This window comes from Thalassophryne amazonica, chromosome 10, assembly GCF_902500255.1.
Source record: "Thalassophryne amazonica chromosome 10, fThaAma1.1, whole genome shotgun sequence".
Classification (NCBI taxonomy): Eukaryota; Metazoa; Chordata; class Actinopteri; order Batrachoidiformes; family Batrachoididae; genus Thalassophryne; species Thalassophryne amazonica.
Genome location: NC_047112.1, coordinates 10,086,095 through 10,107,965, shown reverse-complemented (window position 1 = coordinate 10,107,965; position 21,871 = coordinate 10,086,095). Strand labels below are relative to the sequence as shown.

The window sequence follows — 21,871 nt, the reverse complement described above, 5'->3', positions numbered from 1 at the left end:
AGATAATAAAAAAAAAGTTCTAACCTTGACTTGTCCCGGAGGAAATTGCCTGTCTGCTGGATGATTAAATCCAGATTGTTGTGTCACTTTTTGAATTGCCGTGTCCTTTCTGTAAAATTTCAGATCTCCTTTTTGTGCAGCCACACAGAACACGAAGCTTCTCTCTTCATGAAGGCCAGATTTTTTTTTTTTTTTAATCAACATAATGCCTGATCAGTATTCTGCATGATTTGGTCTTGTTTATCTCAATGCTGCCTCATCCTGTTTGTGTTGCAATAAAATATGCAAACAAAAAAAAATAAAGGAAAAAAAAAATCCTTATTATGAAGTAAAATAATCCTGTCTCTCCACAAACAGGTACGTATTCATATTTTAAGTCTGTAGTCACCAAACGTTGCCCCTCACTTCTCCAATAACTCGATTTAAAAACTTGACCTTGTAATAATATTGGCTGACTATCAAGTACGAAACTGCAATTATTTCCATTACCTTTACTTTTGGACAGTTGCTGGTTTGTATTGTCATTGCTTGATAAGTATGACCTCATTTTTACTCGAGGCCAAAATCTGGCCACCGGGTATTGCGAAGGCCTTGCGGCCATCCATCCGTTTCTCTGTGCTTAGTATAAGTCCAGTCCTATTACTGCCAGGGACTTCAAATTCGCAGTGAAGATTCTTGGGACACAGACCTTGGGCAAGCTCAAAGATGGCTAACCTTGACATATTTTAAGAGGTCAAAAGGTCACAATCTGTTTCCTGTTTTTATGTTCATACGGCCCAGGGTATTTTAGCCTTGCGTTATATTTGTTTATTGCTATCAAAATTCAGTGACTTGCTGGACTCCGCCATCAGAAGTGTATCTGTATGTGGTGAAAGTGTTGAACTTGAAGAGACATTGACTTGTCTCAAGAGCGACATTCAAGTCTCTGGGTCTTCAGCCTGTGAGATCAGGAGATGCTTGAGAAAAGATTATGGGGTCAAGAGGTCACTGGATAGAGTTGTTGGGTGTTGCTGTTGTTTTTGCAGGAGAACAATTCAGTCCAGTTGTAAAAGGGGTTCCAGGATTGGCTGGAGAGTAACTTGCGATGGACTGCTGATTGACTTGTGTCTCATCTAGGGGAAGTCCACTTTACACCATGGAGACTAGAGATAAGCAAAGGCCCAGTGGGCCTCAGAGCCTGTAAGGACTTACTTACTGACTTTTGTGCTGTCATTGTGGAGAGGGTTGGTGTGCATGATTTATTTTGTTTTATATGGTGGATGATGTTCAGCCATTGCTGCCTGTTTTGTGATGATTTTGTCGTGTTACCAGCCTAAATAGACCATCTCTGGGAGTGCTATCCATATTGCCATATTGGTGTCAGAAGTAGGATCCATGACAAAATAGACAGAGATTAAGAAGCTGGAACCAGCCATTCCTTGAGAGGGTAAGATCTCCATCTCCCAGGCTGCACATATACACCTCCTTGAAGCCAGAAGGAGCACTACACCACACTCCCACCACCTCCTTGAGATTTTGGGGAGATTTTGGGGAATGTGGCCTGCTGCTTTCAGCTGCTCCCTGGCAAACAGTAACATTGCTGTGGGTAATCATCTTGTTCCACTGCTGTGTTGTCCACCTTAGCAGCCCCATTGAGGGCTGTCCTCTTCTACCACACAAACCAGTGTTTCTTCAACTTTTTAAAAAAGTCTCATGGACCATCTAACTCCACAAATATCCAAAAAGAACAATAATTTACATAAGAGTTGAGCAAATAATGAAAATAACGCCAACACGTTTCAATTGTAATATGACAATTTTAAGATGTGTTTTAACAATATACACACGGACCACTAGGGGTTGCTCACGGACCACCAGTGGTCCATAGACCACTGTTTGAGAAAGGCTGCCATAAACAAAGATGGATGAGGAGGAGACGGCCTCCTCGCGCCAACTTCAAACCAATCGTAATAGTTTAGTTACTGCAGTTTTCTGACAGAGGTCATAATCAGTTTGGTTGTACTTGAGATCATCAGTTGTCTGATGTCAGTGTGTTCGGGGAGTCACTCACTCATGCATCCTTTCATTTGTGAGCATGATTACTTGAGTTGTGCTTGCCTGATTGTCACCAAACTTGGTATATGTATTACACATAGTGACCCCACAAAGGCTATTGATTTTGGGGTCAAAGGGTCAAGGTGACTGGAAATAAAAGTACTTTGTACTTTGTTGGGGGAAAAACATCTTTAACTGCATGAATTTTCAAATTTGTGTTATTGTGGCAGTGTTCATATGACATGTTGTGCACAATAACCTCATTTTGGAGGTTTTACGAGAGCACATCATGTGTCATCAGAACGTGGTCACCGGCTGGGTGCCGCGCCGCTGATGTGTGGCCGCTGGATTTGACATGCACCACTTCATCAGAGGAGAAATAACCAAGGCTTTTCTGAAACAAGCCCACTTCATTACTCACAAAGCACGCCACAGCCACCCGCACCGAGAGCATCTGTTAACAAGACAGGTTTATTAAGAAGGTCGGCCGTGAGCACGGTGCGGAGTGACGCCATGCTCTTGTTAATGCAGCATTACAGCTCCTGTAAAAAGCTAATGAATGCCCAAGTGAACGGCCTGGTTCTGCTCTTCTAATTTGTGCGGCCTTTAACCACCGCCTGACCATCTTCGTCCCGACGGCGATTAGATTTGTAGCATGTGAAACGTGAAGGAAGGGAGGTATTTCTGTCAAACTCTTAATGCGCCGCTGAACTTTAGCTCACCAGATGAGTCGTGAATCATCTCTCACTCCACTGTTTGACCGTGTTTTCAGCTTCTGATTCATCTACAATCCACCTCTCGCCCTTTTGGCCCTCCTCCGTTAATTCATAATCCTTCACACATTACCCTCCTGCCACGTTGTATCCCTTTATTTACGTTAACAGCCTTTCTCGACTCCAGGAACACATCTAAGATATTCTCAGAAACTCTGGATTTTGACCTGCTTCTGAACGAGAACAGTCAAGAAATAAATTTAATTCCTTCGCCCAAATAGCTCTTTGCAGTCGGCGGCATTAGAAGTGATGTGTGAAGTTTTTAGTGGTGAAGGTCATGAGCCAGTTAACCACAGGGCTTCGACAACTTGGAATTCATTTGTACAGAAAATAAGGGCCACAGAAGTGAAGGAGCTTCAGGACTTTAAGTCCTTGGACTTAAGTAGCTAACTTGACAGAAGACTTTCAGAGCAGAAAGGACCTAGGTGGTGCCCAATGAAGAAACTCAGAAGAACAACATACAGTTGTATGCAAAGGTTTGGGCACCCCTGATAGTTTGGATCAGAGATTTCAGTTGAATATATCATATAGCAGATGAACACACTGATATTTGAGAAATGAAATGAAGTTTCTAGTATTTACAGAAAGTGTGCAATAATTATTTAAACAAAATTAGGCAGGTACATAAATTTGGGCACCCTTGTCATTTTATTGATTTGAATACATTTAGCACTAATTATTGGAACACAAAATTGGTTTGGTAAGCTCATTGACCCTTGACCTACTTACACAGGTGAATCCAATCATGAGAAAGGGTATTTAAGGTGGCCAGCTGTCAGTTTCCACTGTGAGGAATATAGTGAGGAAATGGAAGACCACAGGCACAGTACTAGTTAAGGCCTGAAGTGGCAGGCCAAGAAAAATCTCAGAAAAACTGAAGTGAAGGATGGTGAGAACAGTCATAGTCAACCCACAGACCTCCTCCAAAGACCTACAACATTTACATTTAAATTTTCATGTATTTTTATAGCGCCAAATCACAACATGGTTGCCTCAAGGCACTTCACACAAGTAAGGTCTAACCTTACCAACTCCCAGAGCAGCAGTGGTAAGGAAAAACTCCCTCTGAGGAAGAAACCTCAAGACCAGACTCAAAGGGGTGACCCTCTGCTTGGGCCATGCTACAGACACAAATTATAAAACAATTCACAAAACGAACATACAGGAAATGTTGCCAGTGCACAGGACGGTTTCTGGAACAGATACCACACCCATCTCTGGATGGAGCTGCACCTCAAACAGAGAGAAAAGAAAAAAAAGCAGAATCAAGCATCAGAAAGACGACAAATACAGTGCATTTTGTCAGAATTAAGCAACAAGAAAAACAAAAGAAATACTAAGGTGATCGCCAGCCACTAGCCCTAATGTAGCATGTACAACCAGTGTAACGCTACACAGCACAAATGCTGATTTTGGACTAGTGCGCTCAGGATTATAGGTTTGGCTTTTGGAGGTAATGGACAGTAAATAACGACACAACAACAAGGTATTTTAGTTTGGTGTTGGTACCGTATATTGAGTGTGTTTGAACAAAGAAATGAATATTTACAGTATTTACAATCTGCAGAATTTTTACTTTAAAGTGCACTTGAAACCAAAAACCCAAAAGATAAGAAAATGTTGGTCCCACACTGTGGGCACCAAGTCCGGTTCCTCTCACACACGAATGGATTATTGCACACAAGAGAGTTCTTGAAATGTCTACAGGAAATCCAGTTTAAATGTCCATAGGATATATGGTGCAGCATGTGATTGAGAGTGGTGGGGTGAACAATTAACAAGCCACAGTCTCCTACCCTGACCTTGGGCATAGACAGGTTCAAGCTCCAGGCCGGAATGCTCAGCTCGCCATCGGTTACCAACCCTGGTATATCTGGCCTGTATGGTGTAAACAGGACCATGTATAAGCAACATAAGTCAAAATCCACTAGCTAGTAATATTTCATTATGTGTACACAGTCAAAGTTCACAATATTACCCCATAACAACAATAGGGAAAATAAATAGAAAGCCATAGGTTTATTATTAGCAGTTATATAAATTAATAATTAGGATAGGTGGAAAATAAATGTATTTATTTATAAAAATAAATTTATATTATATGTATAAAGTAGTATTTATAATTATTTCTCCATCTGGGTTACACTAAGCTTCACTAAAAGACCCATAATTTAGATCAAATTGAGGCTGTGGCACACTCTGTTTCCTAATAAAATGAATTTAAGAGTAAAAAGCATAGAAACATACTATGACAGTATGCTAGCCTTACGAAAGGGAAAATAAGTGCGTCTTAAGTCTGGACTTGAAAGTCAATATGATCTCGCTGCAGATAGTGTCTCTGTGCATCGTTCAACTATACAGCGCAATTTGCACTGATGCTGTATGATGCTGTAATGCAGAGGAAGCCTTTTCTGTGTACACGCCGCAAACCGCCTTGTGTACCGCCTTGAGGTATGCTAAAGCACATTTGGACAAGCCAGCTTCATTTTGGAATAAGGTGGTGTGGACTGCCGAAAGTAAAATTGAGTTATTTGGACAAGGGGCGGTATGCATGGCTGAAAAAGAACACAGCATTCCAAGAAAAACACTTGCTACCTACAGTAAAATTTGGACGTGGTTCCATCATGCTATGGGGCTGTGGGACCAGTGCAGGTACTGGGAATCTTGTTAAAGTTGAAGGTCACATGGGTTCTAGTCAATATCAGCAGATTCTTGACAACAATGTTTCATGAATCAGTGACAAAGTTGAAGTTGTGCCGGGGCTGAATCTTTCAACAAGACAACGACCCTAAACACTGCTCAAAATCTAATAAGGCATTTATGCAGAGGAACAAGTACAATGTTCTGGAATGGCCATCTCAGTCCCCCAGACCTGAATATTATTGAAAATCTGTGGTGTGATTTTAAGTGGGCTGTCCATACTCGGAAACCAACAAACTTGAGATGTTTTGTAAAGTAGAATCGTACAAAATACCTTCAGCCAGAATCCAGACTCTCATTGGAAGCTATAGGAAACATTTAGAGGCTGTTATTTCTGCAAAAGGAGGGTCTAGTAAATATTGATGCATTTTTTTTTTCTGATGGGGTGCCCAAATTTATGCACCTGCCTAATTTTGTTTAATTATTGCACACTTTTCTGTAAATCCTATCAACTTCATTTTACTTTTCAAATCTCACTGTGTTACTATGTGATATATTTAACTGAAATTGCTGATCCAAACAGCCAATGATTTATAAAGGAAAATGGTGGAAATCATCATTGGTGCCAAAACTTCTACATACAACATATTAAGGATGGTGAACTCGTCATTATTCAGTTTCACAGGGGATTTCATGTGACTGAATAAAATATCAAACTGGTGCTACACATCGCTGGAAACCATACAGGCAGAGAACCGGTTCATCCCCACCTCTTGAAAGTAACCCTCTTTCTGATGAAGTAAAACACAGGTATGTCTTTGACCTTCTCTAGCTGCTGGGGTCATCAGCCTGCTGTCATGGGTCATGCTTTGATCTCTGTGGTATTCTGGGATTATTCTCTGCGTCTTTTATTGTTATTCTCATCTCTGCTGTTTTTACTTTGACATTTCTTCTGTGTTTGTTTGATGTAGCTTAACTTCCAGTCCTCACAGTTCCACATTTGGTTGTTTTGTTGCTTTCATAATGCCCGTTTGAGAGTTTCCAGATTGTCTAGTTTCTTTTTTGCTTTCTTGCATTCTGATTCTCACTGTTTTCTCGTGTTGTGCCTCTCTGTCACAGACTGTTGCTGCTTGTCTTGGATTTGTTCACCTGGTTTGACAAATCTCTGGAAACTGACCTACTGCTTCTACTTTAGTTACAACTTTTGATGTGAAGCTTCAGAATACCACTAACACTTCAAATCGTTGTTAGTGTCAACTAAGTGAAGATGAAGTGAGATGGAGGGTGTAAATATAGTGAATCAGAATGTTGTTGTTTTTTTGTTTTTTTTTTCAAACTGAGAAAAACCTGTTTCATTTATTTTGTTGCATGTAGTTTGTCTGTTTTATTAATTGTTTGATCGATGGGCCTTTCACTTCAATTTCTTTTTATAGCACGACGCTGTAAGTGGCTTATTTTATCTTCAGATGCAGTCAGTCTGAATTATTCCTTTTTTCATCAAATCCATGCTATATCCATGCATATCAAAATAATGTGTGTGTGTGTAATATATATATATATATATATATATAGAGAGAGAGAGAGAGAGAGAGAGAGAGAGAGAGAGAGAGAGAATATATTTATATATGTACTATGTGTGTGTAACTCTGTGTGTGTGTGTGTATATATATATATATATATATATATATATATATATATATATATATATATATGTTTTGAGGTTGTAAATGCATCCTTCTAAAAATGATAGGAGGATATTGGGATATTATAGGACCTTTAGGATATTCACGTATTGTGTGTGTGTGTGTGTGTGTGTGTCTCATTGCAAATCCCTGTGTGTGGTATTTTGACAGTCTGCTCAGCCGAGTCGACACAGACTCTTGTCCAAACCAAAAAGTCCAACACAGATACCACAGAAATGTCAGTCAGTGTTTAAGAGGATACCCCTGACTTCAAGGACAAAAACACACACATACACACACAGTCCGCACTGACAGTGTTCACACTGCAGACGCTTGTTGTTGTCACTGATCCTTGAGTTAATTGTGATGTAATATCCTCTGAACACTGTGACACTAATTACTGAATTAGGACTCTGTTCTGCCTGATGTACCTGCTCCTTCTTGAGCTTGTTGGTATTCCAGCATCACCGTGTTTGTTGACTCCATCATTAACCTTGAAAATCTCACAGAACATCACAGTAATTTCCTTTGATCAGTCCCGAAAAAGCAAAGCCGCGTCTTGAAACAAAAACAGTTCCTGGTATCTTCCCATTACTTAGTCAGACTCCAATGAAGGCTTCCAGCCAAACAGCTACACGGCCGTTCAGGCTGGTTTTTGCCAGTATATCTGTTGAAATTAATCAGGATTTAAGAACGTGCACGTGCTCGATATCGGCGCACAGCACCTGTTTTCACTTCAGCCATTATGACTCATAAATCACATTTCTGAGATCAGAGCTGCGCTGTGATACAAACGGCTGCAGAGATTTTCATCCACTTCTCCCTTTTAATCACGACTTCAGCCAAAATCCAGATTTCATCCTGTCTGATTTGGCCGCGTTCTGGCCTTATTCTGTAATCATATTTTATTTCCCAATTAATGGTGTTACGTTTTTGCCACCTTGTGTGTTTTTTTGTGTACGCAAGTTTTCTTGGGATGTGATCAAATGTAGCTTTGGTTTGTATAAGTTGTGGTTGTTGTCAGAGGACGGATCCATTAAAGTCTGGCGATGATCCAGGCACCCACACACAACTTAATGATCACTTTCTTTAATGATGCTGAGATAAATATTTGTGCTAAGTGGCCCGTGGTCGACTTGAGCGCTGTTCGGCTTCAAATAATCCTCCTGCCCACATCCCAGCTTCCCCCTTTTTTTAATCCATGTGATATGTGGATTAAAACACATATACATACAAACATCAACCACTTCTCGGATCAGGTCATGCGAAAACACATATAAATAACGTTTATTTTGAGCACAGTGAAGCCCCATAAAAGAACAGGCCTGAGATGTGTTTTTCATCTTAATCGACATTGAGAGTCGATGTCAGGCTGTTTGTCTTCTTTGCATCATTCAGATTGTTTGGTTTTCTTTCCTAACCTAAATTTATTTGGTATTTCAGGATCTTCTACGTGTCTCACGACTCTCAGGATCTAAAGATCTTCAGCTACATTGCCAGAGATGGACAGAGTAACATCTTCCGCTGCAATGTCTTCAAGTCCAAGAAGAAGGTGAGAAAATGGATTTTAATTGTAAAGCGCCTCCATAAGTCAACCCCCCCCCCACCCCCAGAGAATTCGTCCTCTCAGGGTCCACGTGTCAGCTGGGTCAGTCGCACACTGCCTCATTATCTGTCTCACACACACACACACAAAGTGATGTGCACACATTCCAGCACCAGCATAAAATGGGACGTGAGTCATTGCATAATTGTGTCTGGCCACCGTGGCCCCGAGGCGATGGAGCCGGAAGCCGGCGTGTGTGTCAGGAGACGATCGGAGGGGACGGACAGCCAGATGATGAGTAAGATTCAGTTTGTTTTACATTTCCAGCTCATTTATTTCCATTTTCCTCTCAGTTATTATATGTAGACACCAGACTGTATTTGGGAAGAAAATGTTCTTTTATTGTTTTTTTTTGTTTGTTTGTTTGTTTTTATAAACCAACACAAAAGGCATAGTGAATGAATTCAGTGCCTTATATGCAAATAATGACCGGTGTATTTGGTGTTTTTGTATTCTGCCCGGAGGAACAGCGTTCTTGAAATCATCAGAAGGCAGGTTAGGCCTCTGACACGCTCGTGTGCTTGAGCACAGCGGGACTGCCTGGTGCAGGGATGTTCTTTTGACCTCCCGTTCACACTCGGGCTGAAGTATGAGGACAACAGCCGCACCCAGACTTCACTCTTCATCTCTCAGCCAGGCAGGACGTGTGATTCTCTCTCTTCGTGGTGTTGCTGTTCAGTCTGTCGCACTAAATTATTTTAGGAAAACAAGTTAGAAGGCCTGAAGCTTCAGTGTAGAACATAGTGCTGTTATTGCTGTTTTTTTGGAGAGTAAATCACAGGATCGCCCACACTAGTAAAAAAAAAACAAACAAAAATAAATAAACCTGCGACTTATACACTGGAAAATAGAGCATTAATGAAAGAGTTTTTCTTTAGTGGTTTATATCGTCCCCATTTCAGTCATCACTGAGATAAAAACAAAGTGCAGAAATCAAAAGTTAGCTAACTTTGGTTCAATGTTGCGGCTACGTATATACTGAAAAACCACACCATTGTTATTATTAACAATAGTAATAATCATTAAACATTTCTATCAGGCGTTCCCAGGAATCAACACCTTAACCATAAACGCCGACAATAAAGGAACACTACAACAATGCACAAAATCTCAAATTAAAGACCTGATAAAAACAAAAACATGAATATTGTAGTCCTTCCAATGCTGTGAGCCACCAGTCTGTCTTCATCTGGACCAAATAACATCCAGTATGTCCTCCAATGCATTTTAATTTATCCATCTTGCTTATTTTTGTAATTTGAAAGTCTTTATGGTACAAACCACATGCTGAGGGTTTTCTGGATAAATCCTACTTACTTCTGCGTCTGATGATTCCTTTCATCCAAACTGCATCTTATACCAGCCAATATGCTGTTCAGTGTGCATTTATTTGTCTAGTTTGCTTTTTTTAATTACTTAAGTCATTTTTGTTAAGTAGCAGCACACACTGTGGCGTGCACATGTGCTTCTGAATTCCTGTCTGTTGTTAAACTTGCTGCCAGGTGAACACTCTGTTAAAAACTGATTTCTACATCCAGAAAAAAGAACTTATACTCCAGTGCAACTTACGAGGTCTGTCCATAAAGTATAGGTCCTTTTTATTTTTTTCAAAAACTATATGGATTTCATTCATATGTTTTTACGTCAGACATGCTTGAACCCTCGTGCGCATGCGTGAGTTTTTCCACGCCTGTCGGTGATGTCATTCGCCTGTGAGCACTCCTTGTGGGAGGAGTCGTCCAGCCCCTCGTCGGAATTCCTTTGTCTGAGAAGTTGCTGAGAGACTGGCACTTTGTTTGATCAAAATTTTTTCTAAACCTGTGAGACACATCGAAGTGGACACGGTTCGAAAAATTAAGCTGGTTTTCAGTGAAAATTTTAACGGCTGATGAGAGATTTTGAGGTGATACTGTCGCTTTAAGGTCTTCCCACGGTGCGAGACGTCGCGCAGCGGTCCCAGGCGCCATCATCAGCCTGTTTCAAGCTGAAAACCTCCACATTTCAGGCTCTATTGATCCAGGACGTCATGAGACAACAGAGACGTTTCAGAAGAAGTCGGTTTCAGCATTTTATCCGGATATTCCACTGTTAAAGGAGATTTTTTTAATGAAAGACGTGCGGACGGGTCCACGCGTTCGGACGCAGCCGGCGCGGTGCGGCGGCACAGGAAAAACACCTCCGTGTTGATAACCATTTGTAAAATCCAGGCGGCTTTTGATGGCTTTCAGTGGAGTGAGTATATGAGAAATTGTTTAACAGCTGGACATGTTCCAACTTGTCCTTAAGGCTTCCAACAGAGCAACTTCTCAGACAAAGGAATTGCGACGAGGGGCTGGACGACTCCTCCCACAAGGAGTGCTCACAGGCGAATGACGTCACCGACAGGCGTGGAAAAACGCATGCATGCGCACGAGGGTTCAGGCATGTCTGACGTTAAAACATATGAATGAAATCCATATAGTTTTTGAAAAAATAAAAAGGACCTATACTTTATGGACAGACCTCGTATATGTTTTTATTCTTCTTCAAGACGTTTTTGTTTTGTTTTTTTAAAGAGGTGCTGCGTATACTCCAGTGACATCTGATTGCTATGCATGAGTAAGGTCTACACCAGGTGTCACCTGGAGATCACCTGTCCTGCATGTTTCTCAGCTCTCCTTGCTCCACCCACAACTAACGAAGTCAGCTGTGCTCAGCCAATAAAACGCAAGACAACAGCAGACTTGAGGAATCAGTTGTGTTTGTAGGACCATGTGATCACACCTGTCTATTTATTTTACAAGATATTTCAAAAAGTAAAAGATGGGTTTCACCAATATTTGGTCAAAAGGTGATCTCAGAGTCGGGAATGAAGTGTTTAAGTTCCCATGGTGAACTGGCTTGAAGGCTTTTTTAAATCTTTGATATTTTTAAAACCATTTGTCTTGAGGAAGTGATAATTAAGAGCTGAATTTGGATCAGCGTTCATTCAAAACATGATGCCTTCTTCTCAAGGTTCCATGAAAACCTCTTCATATCTTTTGTTGAAATCCTTCCAACAGAATGACAGACGGATGGAGAGAAAACATTGCTTCCTCTGCAGAAAAACAAAGTCTTTGCAAACTGAAGGTTGAGACAGTTTATCGTGTAACTCACCTGCTTAAATCAATTAAAGACCTTCTACTGGAAAGAAAACAAACCATTCTCACGCATCAGAACCCTCAGGCTGACTTTAGGCTGCTTTCTGCTTCTATTATTTATTTGCCAGGTTTATTAACGGGCCCACTGTGCATTAATAAACACTGCTGTAAATGTGCCGGCATTAGCCACGAGGCTCTTATTCATCTGAAGTCTGAACAGGTGCTACTTTCACCCAAAGGAGAACTTCAAACTGCAAATATGCTCAGCACACACCACATTATGACACCTTATAATTTACCAATTTAAAACTACAAAAGTCAAGAATGCAGTAAAAAGAAATGGATCAGATTTACAGGAAACAATGTCTTGGTTCTGTTCTCTGTGAGAGTGTCTCTGCCGGTACTGTCCACCAGGAGGCGGTCAAAAGACAGTTGACCCTGAGGTGACACTCCGCTGGCTACGGGTTATTTCACTGCAGGTACTGGCTACGGACAGGGCTCGTTACGTGGACTGTGTCACCCTATGACCATATTAGCTACACGCCACAGAGACAAAGTAAGAATTTGCCGAACGTTTTCAATCATCGAGGCCGTTTTGTAGCGACAGCAGTCGCTATGCCGCTAACTAGGCGGGGCCAAAATAAACCTGAAGTCTGTTTTATACAAATACTACTCTACGCGACACAGCGACTGCCTATCAGTGAAAAGGCAGCATGATGTCATTGGCTGCTCGCAGGAAAATGTTCCGAAACATCTGTATTTTGGTATAAATCTGTTTGGTATTTATTGTCATATATTTTGTAAATGTTAGCAAGAAATAAACACTTCTAAATCTAAAAATACAGTTTTTGTAACCAGATAACACCTCTGACGTGATTTGCAAGACATCTTACGGCGATGTTAGCAGGCTAACTCATGATACAGCAATATCACTGTGAAAGACGTTTGACTGAAACAAATCAAGTGAGCTTTGGTTCCATTAAGCAGTCGAGCATGAAGTAAAAAAAAAAACATAGTGACAGTGTCGGGTTTTTCTGTCCTTTCCAATCTATCTTTAAACTTTGTGCATATTAACGTTAAGTAACCAAGAGATGGCCATGCCCCTCACATGACAAACCCCTCCTGCTTGTCATCCTCATTTGTTAGCTAATGTGACCATAGGTTCATGGTCTAGTGTTCCTTGCCTTTGCAAGACGTTGCACGGGGCCTGCAGGTTGCTGGATCCCAGTTTCAGCATCCGGAGTGGCGCCATGTGGTTAGCACTCCTACCTCACAGCAAGAAGGTCATGCAGTTGCTTCCCACCTGGTCTGTTCTGTGGGGAGTTGGCATGTTCTCCCTGTACCTATTTCTCTGTTTTCTTGTTGTTTAATGCTGGCAAATTATACAGTTTTTTTATTTTTCTGATGCCTGATTCTGTTTTTTTCTCTCTAAGGTGCAGCTCCATCCAGAGATGGGAGTTGTATTCGTGTTGGCGAACCTCCTATCCTGTGCGCCAATAGCATTTCTTGTATATTCGTCCGTGAATTGTTCTGTGAATTGTTCTGTAATTTATGTTTGTAGCATGGCCCAAGCAGAGGGTCACCCCTTTGAGTCTGGTCTGCTTGAGGTTTCTTCCTCAGAAGGAGTTTTTCCTTACTACTGTTGCTCTGGGGGTTGGTAAGGTTAGACCTTACCTGTGTGAAGCACTTTGAGGCAACTCTGTTGTGATTTGGCGCTATATAAATGAAAATAAATTGAAAATTGTATCTGGGTGGGTTTCCTCCCACAATCAAACATGCTTATTTAGGGTCTGACCTTTCTCTGCCCCTGACCAAGACGTTGTCTCTACATCAAGAGTTGGTCCGCGGTCGCCGGACTGTGGCTGCCCACCGCTCCTAGTAGACGGATTGTGTCCAACTGTAATTGGGAAGGGTAGACTTCAGGATTAAACCACAATGTGGGTGGAGGACTTACATCCGTGGAAGCATCAAATGACCTGCGTGGAAAGTCGGTATTCCTTTCATGAAAAAGCACTGAAGGCTGCCACGGTTTGCATTTTTGTCACCGGTGTTTATAGAGGGAGGTGTTTCATCTGACAGAGTGCTCTGAAGATCATCCAGAGGAGACACGGTGCACGAGGAGTTGGCAGCTTGAGGCTGCAGAGGGAGCTGAGGAAGCTGGCTGGTTTGGCACGGAGAGCAGACGAGGAGGCGTTCATTAGAGGAGTCCGTGGACAAGTGACAAACCCTCTGTGCCGCCTTCCTCCAAACGTACACCTGGAACAGCTGCAGAGCGAGTGACCCAGCTGGTGTCCAGATGGGGCTTGTTCAAGTCTGCAGTTGTGTCTTCTGTGACAGTGTGTGAGAAAGAAAGTTGTGTTTTGTTTGAAGGATTTTCTCCCTTAATCCGGCCCCCTGTGGATTTTTGTGATTGTGTGGATGCCGAACACAACACACTGCTTTGAATCGGTCACGCTCAAAGTAACTCACAGTGACATCAGCGGCAGACACAAATACTGATGGCTTTTTATAGGACATCACACTCTGCAGACTTCCACGTTCAGCCTTCTGACAACATTTTTCTCATCCTGTCAAATAAACAACTTATTCGACACCACTGAGTGGGACGATGAGGTGAAGCAGGAGAGCCGATGGCTTTGCATCAAGGTGAATTAAAATAAATGTTATTCTATTAAGGTTGAATTAAAATAATCAGATTCTCAGTTAATCTGTCAACTACCTCATGAAAAGTAAGTTCTTTCGGCTTCTGCTCAGAGTCGCCACAGCAGATCCAGTATGTGTGTTGAGTTGGTTCACGTTTTATGCTGGACGCCCTTCCTCATATAACTCTACATGACATAGACATTGGGCACAGGCGGTCTTGAACTGGGAACCTTCTGTTTTGCAAGAATGCAAACTAAGTGATCTAGTCAAAGGCTGTAATCCTATTATAGTCCTACCATGTTTTCCGGAGTGTAAGTCGCACCTGTTAAAAAATGACTCTTGAAGAGGAAAAAACGATATTTAAGTCGCACCTTTTTTCTGTATTATCACCTCTTTAATGGGAAATTTTTGTACATTATTGCAGTGTACATTTTATTATTGCCATTTATTCTTTTCTCTTATTAGAGTTTATTTTGTTTATTGCTTTGATTCCTGTCGAGGTCCCATATAAATTGTCATAATTATTAAAGCAGGTCCTCCCAAACTAGTAAGAAAAATGTGACTGATAATTAGGGAATAACCCTGTTGTGTCCGATGATGCAGCTTTACGCGGAGCCGGTAAAATGGATATGTTCGACTGTATAACAGCATGAACGTCTGCCCATCATCAGACACAAGGGGGTTATTCCCATTCTAATCCAATTCCGTCATTTGCACGGTTTATTTTTCTGTAGGCAAGTCTGTTGGCGAGGCTTACCGTGAAGCAGCGAGCGTCTGTCCAACAGCGGTCAGGGCGCGGAGTAATCCATCAAATGTGAAAATCCATCAAACATGATACAGTAATTCTCTATCAGAATCCACATCAATACTTTTGTACAGTAGCTTAAATTCACCCATTTCTGCGGTGGCGGTGGCAGCAGCGGAACGTGACTTTCTCTCACTCTGAGCTAACAGCGCTAACAGCGCGCGCAGCCGGTGTTCTGACGAATTGTGCATTTCGACAGTTCCGCATCCCAACAATACTGTTGCACACGGAGGACAGGAATGACATTCAACAGTAATGACATCTCGTTAGAACACCAGTCATGGCGCGGAGTAATACATCTTTGGCCACCATTCCACAGATATTATACGCCTGATATGTCACACGATTAACCAATCAGATTTGCGCAAAAAATGTAATTGGATTAGAATGCAGTACTTATCATATGCTACTAAAAACTGTAATATTTGTTGCTTGTTAGGGATGTCAAGAATCGTATATGATGCACTTGTAGAATTCCTCTCTGTGATACCAAGTTGTCCTCCCGCGATATTAAGGATATAGTTGATGATGTGTCTATATGTGGGTTGCACATGGGTAGCTCACATGTAGAATGTAAACCTCCATGGTGCCAGTTGAAGGCATATAAAGAAGAGTTGGGCCCTGTGTCCGTATTGCTGTTTTTTTTTTCTAGTGGAAAAGCACTGAGTGGTTTCAGTGGTTTTTCCATGTTGTTGGGGAGGGGTTGAGCTTTTTGTGACATGTTTCCATAACAGTACACAGCTAATGAGGGCTAGCTTATCATGTACATGGATAAAAGACGTACTCACTCACAGACAGAATCAAGCATCTGCCCAATCTGCTGTCACAGATGAATTTTTTTGTCTGTATTGTGATAGATTTTGAGTGACAATTCAGCAAAAAACAATCTTCTCCTTCAGCACCTTTTCTGAAGAGTTGAGGGATTTTCAAAGTAAAACCACTCAGAGCTGGCACCCTAAAAATAAATGGCCCACTCTTTAAAAAAAAAAGACACTGGGTATTTTTTTTTCTTTTATGGTGGCTACATGTGCACCATTCTCACTTAGGATGCTGGTGCCCCCCCAACTCCCCCCCCCCCCCCCCAAAGAAATGCTCGGAAAAAAAAAAACACTAGATGAGCACAAGGCCTTAAGCACCATCATCAAGTTAGAAAAATCAGCACCTTTTGCAGTTGCATTTTTTACGATAGACAAAATAAATTAATTAATGGAAGTGATGGTATTTCGGGACTATTTTATGTCTACATTTTTCCTGGAATTTTATCATACAAATGAAATAAAATTTTTTTTGCCTACTTAATTGTTAGTCTACCCATAACCTTCCATTTTCATGTAGATTATTACTGCATAAAAATTCCATGAAATTTTGTGATATAATTTTAAGTATATATATATATATCCTCATTCCTATTGCTGATACACGTTCACAGAAATTGCTCTACGCGATGTCCAGCTTGTAGTATTATAGTTACAAATGATTTGATCACTAGATGTCAGTCGCTTCTGTTATTAAACAAAACAAGTAATAAAGCTTTTGGTGAAGCAGTTGGCTGGGAAGCTCATTGAAGTGTTTTGTATTCTTCATGAAATATTATGTTCAAAATCCATCTGCTGAAAAAAAAATGCTATGAGTGTGCACTCACTCCATCCACATGTTTGTAAGTACACAATTTTGTTTTTCCTGTTTGTCAGCTGGAGGAAAGTCCAGCAGATTACTGAAGAAACCTGTTGACAGAGTTGTGCGTGTCCTGAGGTTTACTTTAATCGCTTTAACTGCAGATCTGAGTTTGGACGTCATCATGGGGTACCCTGTTGGTTGAACAGCTTTAACATGTCCTGGATAATCAGGAAAATGGGAATATTCAGAAGAAATACATTGACCATTTCTTAGTGATTTAAAAAAAAATTTAACTACAGTAAAAAAAAAAAAAAAAATCTGTAATTATGCTTTAGACAAAAACAAGCAGAAAGAAGACTGAAGAAAAACAGAAAATATACACACAGAATAACATGCAAATTAAACTCACTGCATCATGAAAACTTAATGTTGGCATATCAACATTTAATAAAAATGCCATCTTGAGGGAGTGCGAGTGTTTTTTTTTTTTTGTCTGTGAAACGTTGCAAGTGTAAAATTAAAAGTTTAAGCAGATTTTATTTCCCTCTTAACTAATGACAGTTCAGGAATGGCTAATCTTTAAATCACAGTGGCATTAAAAAGGCTCCAGTATCCAGTCTTTCATTCTGTCCGACGGACAGTTTGAAAACGGCTAATGAGTGACCTGACCTCTATTATGTTCAAGTGAAGTGGAAATGATGGTGGAGCGTCCGGGGAGTGCTGCTTCGGCGGAGAGGTCACCATGTGTTTGTGTGCCGCCGACATAATGTTGATGTGTTTGGTTGGATTTGGACGACTTGTCAGGGTCGTCTTTCGGGTCTGTGAGCCAAACCAAATGTGGATTTATGGCGGAAATTATCCTCCTGTTAGCTTGAGTTTTAAAGAGCACTGACGCGTGACAGATGCATGTTGGCTGTATTTTGGTCAGACAGGATACTCGGAGGAAACAGGTCAGAACTTTTGTGTTATTAATCTCTGAACTGACATCCATCCGCATGTTTAGTTTGAGAAAAATACTCATTTTTCACAAGTTATGGCTGCGGTCAGTGGATAACATTTGCAGTGAGCTGCACCAAGGGCAGCTATGTAGAGAATATTTTTGTAAATGTTTTAACAAAATACAACTTATAAACATATTTTTGGTGGAAAACAGAGATGTGGGTTTTGCTTGACGTAAAATATATATTTTTTTTCATCAGTTTGTTGTACTCTTACCCTATATTCCAGGCTACGCACCTGAGTGTTAGTCACATTTGTCCAAAAATACATCCTGAATTGTATTTATTTAGCAGAATTCAATGCACGTACTAAAAGTAAAAACATAAAGTACATGAATCACACAAGAAAGTAAAACCACATTTCCATTGTGGTTTATACATAAAACAAGTCACAATGCAAAGTATACAAATAACAATGAAAACAAACACAAGATAAACAGTTATAACAATATTTTTTTTATTTTAAAAAGTTAACAATAATGGTAGAGACAACTAATCTATTAAGCTATTTTTGAGACATGGTGCTACTGTTTTATGCAAGAACAAGCTAAATAAATTTAATCATTGCATTTTGTATTTATAACACAAACACTGCATGACTGAGCTGCTTCTTGTCTAAACTGCTTCGTGTCGCCACTGAACAGACAAAAACATCAAGAGGAGCTAAACATGCACATTTAGCATAAATAAAAGAGAAAATAACTGATTATATAGTCTAATACATTGTTGTTGGCCTTACCTTAACCTAACTGTCATCCTTGTTGCTGTTCTGGCAGTCTCACAAAGTTCAAATAAATGAAGTGGTCAATAGTGTGGCGATTATTCCCTCTCTTTATTGAAGAGTGTGGTCTTTCGGTTTGAGAGCATGATTTATTAATTTTACACATTCTCTAAGGTCCACTATGTCTTCATTGAACTCATTCAGTCGGCATCAAGCTTAATTGTCCATTACTGCCACCTTCTGCTCTGGATTGTAGATCAAACAGTACCTCATTCAAGTCAGTATACAGAGCACCTTGTCAGGCATGTAGACACCACAGGTGATAATGCCGTATATTATTGACATTTAAGTTGCTTTGAAATATACGTGGTATGACCAACCAAACAAGTATTTTTTTAAAGAGTGATTTATAATCCAGAAAATACAGTAAAACATATATTCTGAGGAGCTGAAATTTGCTAATGACCATATTTATTGCCCAATGCTTTTGCGAGTATCCATTATAGCACAAACACATGGAAAGGAATGACTGAAGCTGTGAAAACTAAACTGTAGGTTTTAGAGTAAATAAAGAATTTTTAACAGGTGACATTGTAACTCGTAGATTTCAGCCTGAGACTCAAAGCTGATTAGCAGTAGGTTTCACATTGACATTGAAGAGCACTTATATAAAATCACATAAAAGCTTTATACAGACATCAGTGATGATAACTCACATCATCCTCCAAGCAGCCACGTTAAGATAATTGCTTTTAATATACTTTCAACACTTTTTATTGAATATCCATATGTCAGGTAAATGATCCTTCTGTTTTTAGCTTTTTGCCCTTCACCATGAATCACTTTTCTTTCTCTGCCTATGCAGCAGCACTCTGACAAATACAAAAAGTACATGACCCTGTGTTGAGCATCTCTGGGTGCCTGCCCAAGCTTACTTGGCATGTCAACTGATAGACACCGCGTATTGGGGTTGGGTTTATCCGGTTCATTATCCTTGGGTTCATTATCCTTGGGTTCATTATCCAAACGATGGCAGCGCTTCAATGACTGCAGGCAAGGCAGCTCATGGAAGGACTAAACCTCAGGTTTTTCAGGGCGCTAGTTGACCTGCCTATAAGTATAATATATAAGTACAATGGTTGGGACTCTCACAGGTCACACAACCTATTGAGCAGACATAAAATGGTAATGAGAGTCTAACAGGTCAGTACATGTACAGCTTGTGGGCAGAAACCTGAGACATCTCTCCATTTTTGGGCCAGTATCCAGCATGGGGTAGACTGAGCCAGAGGTTTTTAGGTTATTTTATCTAGGAACCTGACCGGATTCGGAAACTAAAGCTAAGAAACCTGGTATCCTTTATCAAGGTTGCCAGAAGTTTAACTAAGATGGTTTATTTTGGGGACGCAATGGTCCCATTTGTGGCCTACGCTCTGTCGGGCTGATAGTCCACCCCCCTCTTTCCTAACTGAACCTCCATGGGTGTTTTGTAGGTGTAGCATGAAATTGCCCAATCAGAGTCTCACCTGTCAAACTGGAGTGTAAGTCACACAGTGATGTCACATTGAGCGGATTCAAGTGGAAGGTGTGGAGAGGTTTTGGGTGAGAATCTGTGCAGAGAGGGCGAGCAAGAATCAAACAGCAAAAAAAAAAAAAAAAAAGATTGAAGTTGCCATGTCAGTTGGATTACTTTGTCCTTTAACACCTGTTATTTGGGAAAAAGGTATTTAATTCTGAAAGGGGTTTTTAATCTTGCATTTTAATTGGCTGATCCTCCAAACACCTGAAGCATTATCTCAATGAGGTTTCTGAATAATATGAATTATCAAATGCATTGATGTTCAAGGATGTGTCTATTTATGATTTTATGTAGAAGTCAAGGTTATAATGAGTCACTGGGGCATCGTGAGTCGCGCTCCACTTGTTTTATACCTTCTTTCAGACGCACGCAAAAGTGGCCGTGGATTAATATAAAGTTTGCCTTCGTGCTCTTAAACTCAGGTATTCCTCCTTTCTGTTCCACTCATTTCTGAGAGCCAGTTAAAATGTTTGATGAGTATGGGCGTAGGTTATGTCCTAATTATGACAGCATTTATCTGTGATCAGGTGAAAATGACTGTGAATGCACAACTCTCTGATGTTGCATCACAATGCACAGACGTTATTTTTTAAGCAGATTTACTGTGTTTGTGTTTTTCTGTTTTACTTGATATTGCAACAGATTGTCAAAGAAAGAAAGAAAAAAAATCTCAGCTCAGTGGGATTCAAACTGAGACCTGGCCTGGGTCTGAAAACTCAGGCAGGTGTGCACATAACTGGTGTTCGTAATAAATTATGTGTATCAGACAAAACAGCATTTTTCCTTTAATCTGTCATCTTTGCTTTCGTCCTGAGAAGTGCTTCCCTTCACGTTTTCTGTTGTCCATCAATTATTTTTAGCATCCGTAAGCACCGTGAGCATCAGTTATGTGCATAGCAGCTTATAGGTCACTAGAACGCCTCACATTTACCTTGTCTTTCTCCACAAAACCATGTGGCACCTTTACTGGATGGTTTTAACAACTGGGCATCAAAAATTTAGGCGGGACACCGGTGTATTTATCATCGCCAGTGTGATAGTGTGGCACAGTATGGATTCAACGGGACTGTCAGTGCTATAACAGCACAGAACACATTACTTAAATTTTAATATGCCAAGGAAAATAACACTGTTATGTGTCGGACGCAGCTCGGAGAACCGACCAGCGTTTGAAGGACCCAGTATGAAATAAGCAGAGCACGGTACAAAGGCTAACTGAATTTAATACATAACAGTGATGTGATACAAAACAACAAAAGAGTGTGCGGTCTGGCGTGGTGGTGATACGGTGCGCTCCCAGCAGTGCTAACGGTCCAGAGCCAGAAGCCGTTCGGACCCAAGGACCCCGCCGACACCCCCCAGGTGGCCGCAACAAGCCGAGTCTGTGAAAGAAGGAACCATTATGTGAGTCCACACTCTACACACAGAAAGACCACTCAAAGGTGTACATAAACAGCAAACACTTCCTGGCTTAATTACTAATCAGCTTCCCAACCTGCAGGCATGGAACATCCAGTTCACAAAACTCCACTGCAGTGGAAGCCGATACATGACTAACGTACAGCTCAATATAATAAGGTGTGAGGGACACCACATTTACTGACTGTATAAACGTTAGTCACAAAATCTAACGTACCTCAGGAAGTGTGCTGAC

At 40.8% G+C, this 21,871-nt stretch overlaps 1 protein-coding gene across 2 annotated transcripts in view; it reads left to right on the top strand.

Annotated features, from left to right (window-relative positions):
• The window catches only part of nos1apa (nitric oxide synthase 1 (neuronal) adaptor protein a), a 284,458-nt gene that overhangs the window by 168,365 nt on the left and 94,222 nt on the right, over window positions 1-21,871 (top strand). For both annotated transcript variants that reach the window (XM_034179422.1, XM_034179421.1), the window contains exon 5: window positions 8,573-8,681. In XM_034179422.1, the coding sequence (XP_034035313.1) occupies window positions 8,573-8,681 (109 nt within the window). The remainder of the gene's footprint in view (window positions 1-8,572; window positions 8,682-21,871) is intronic.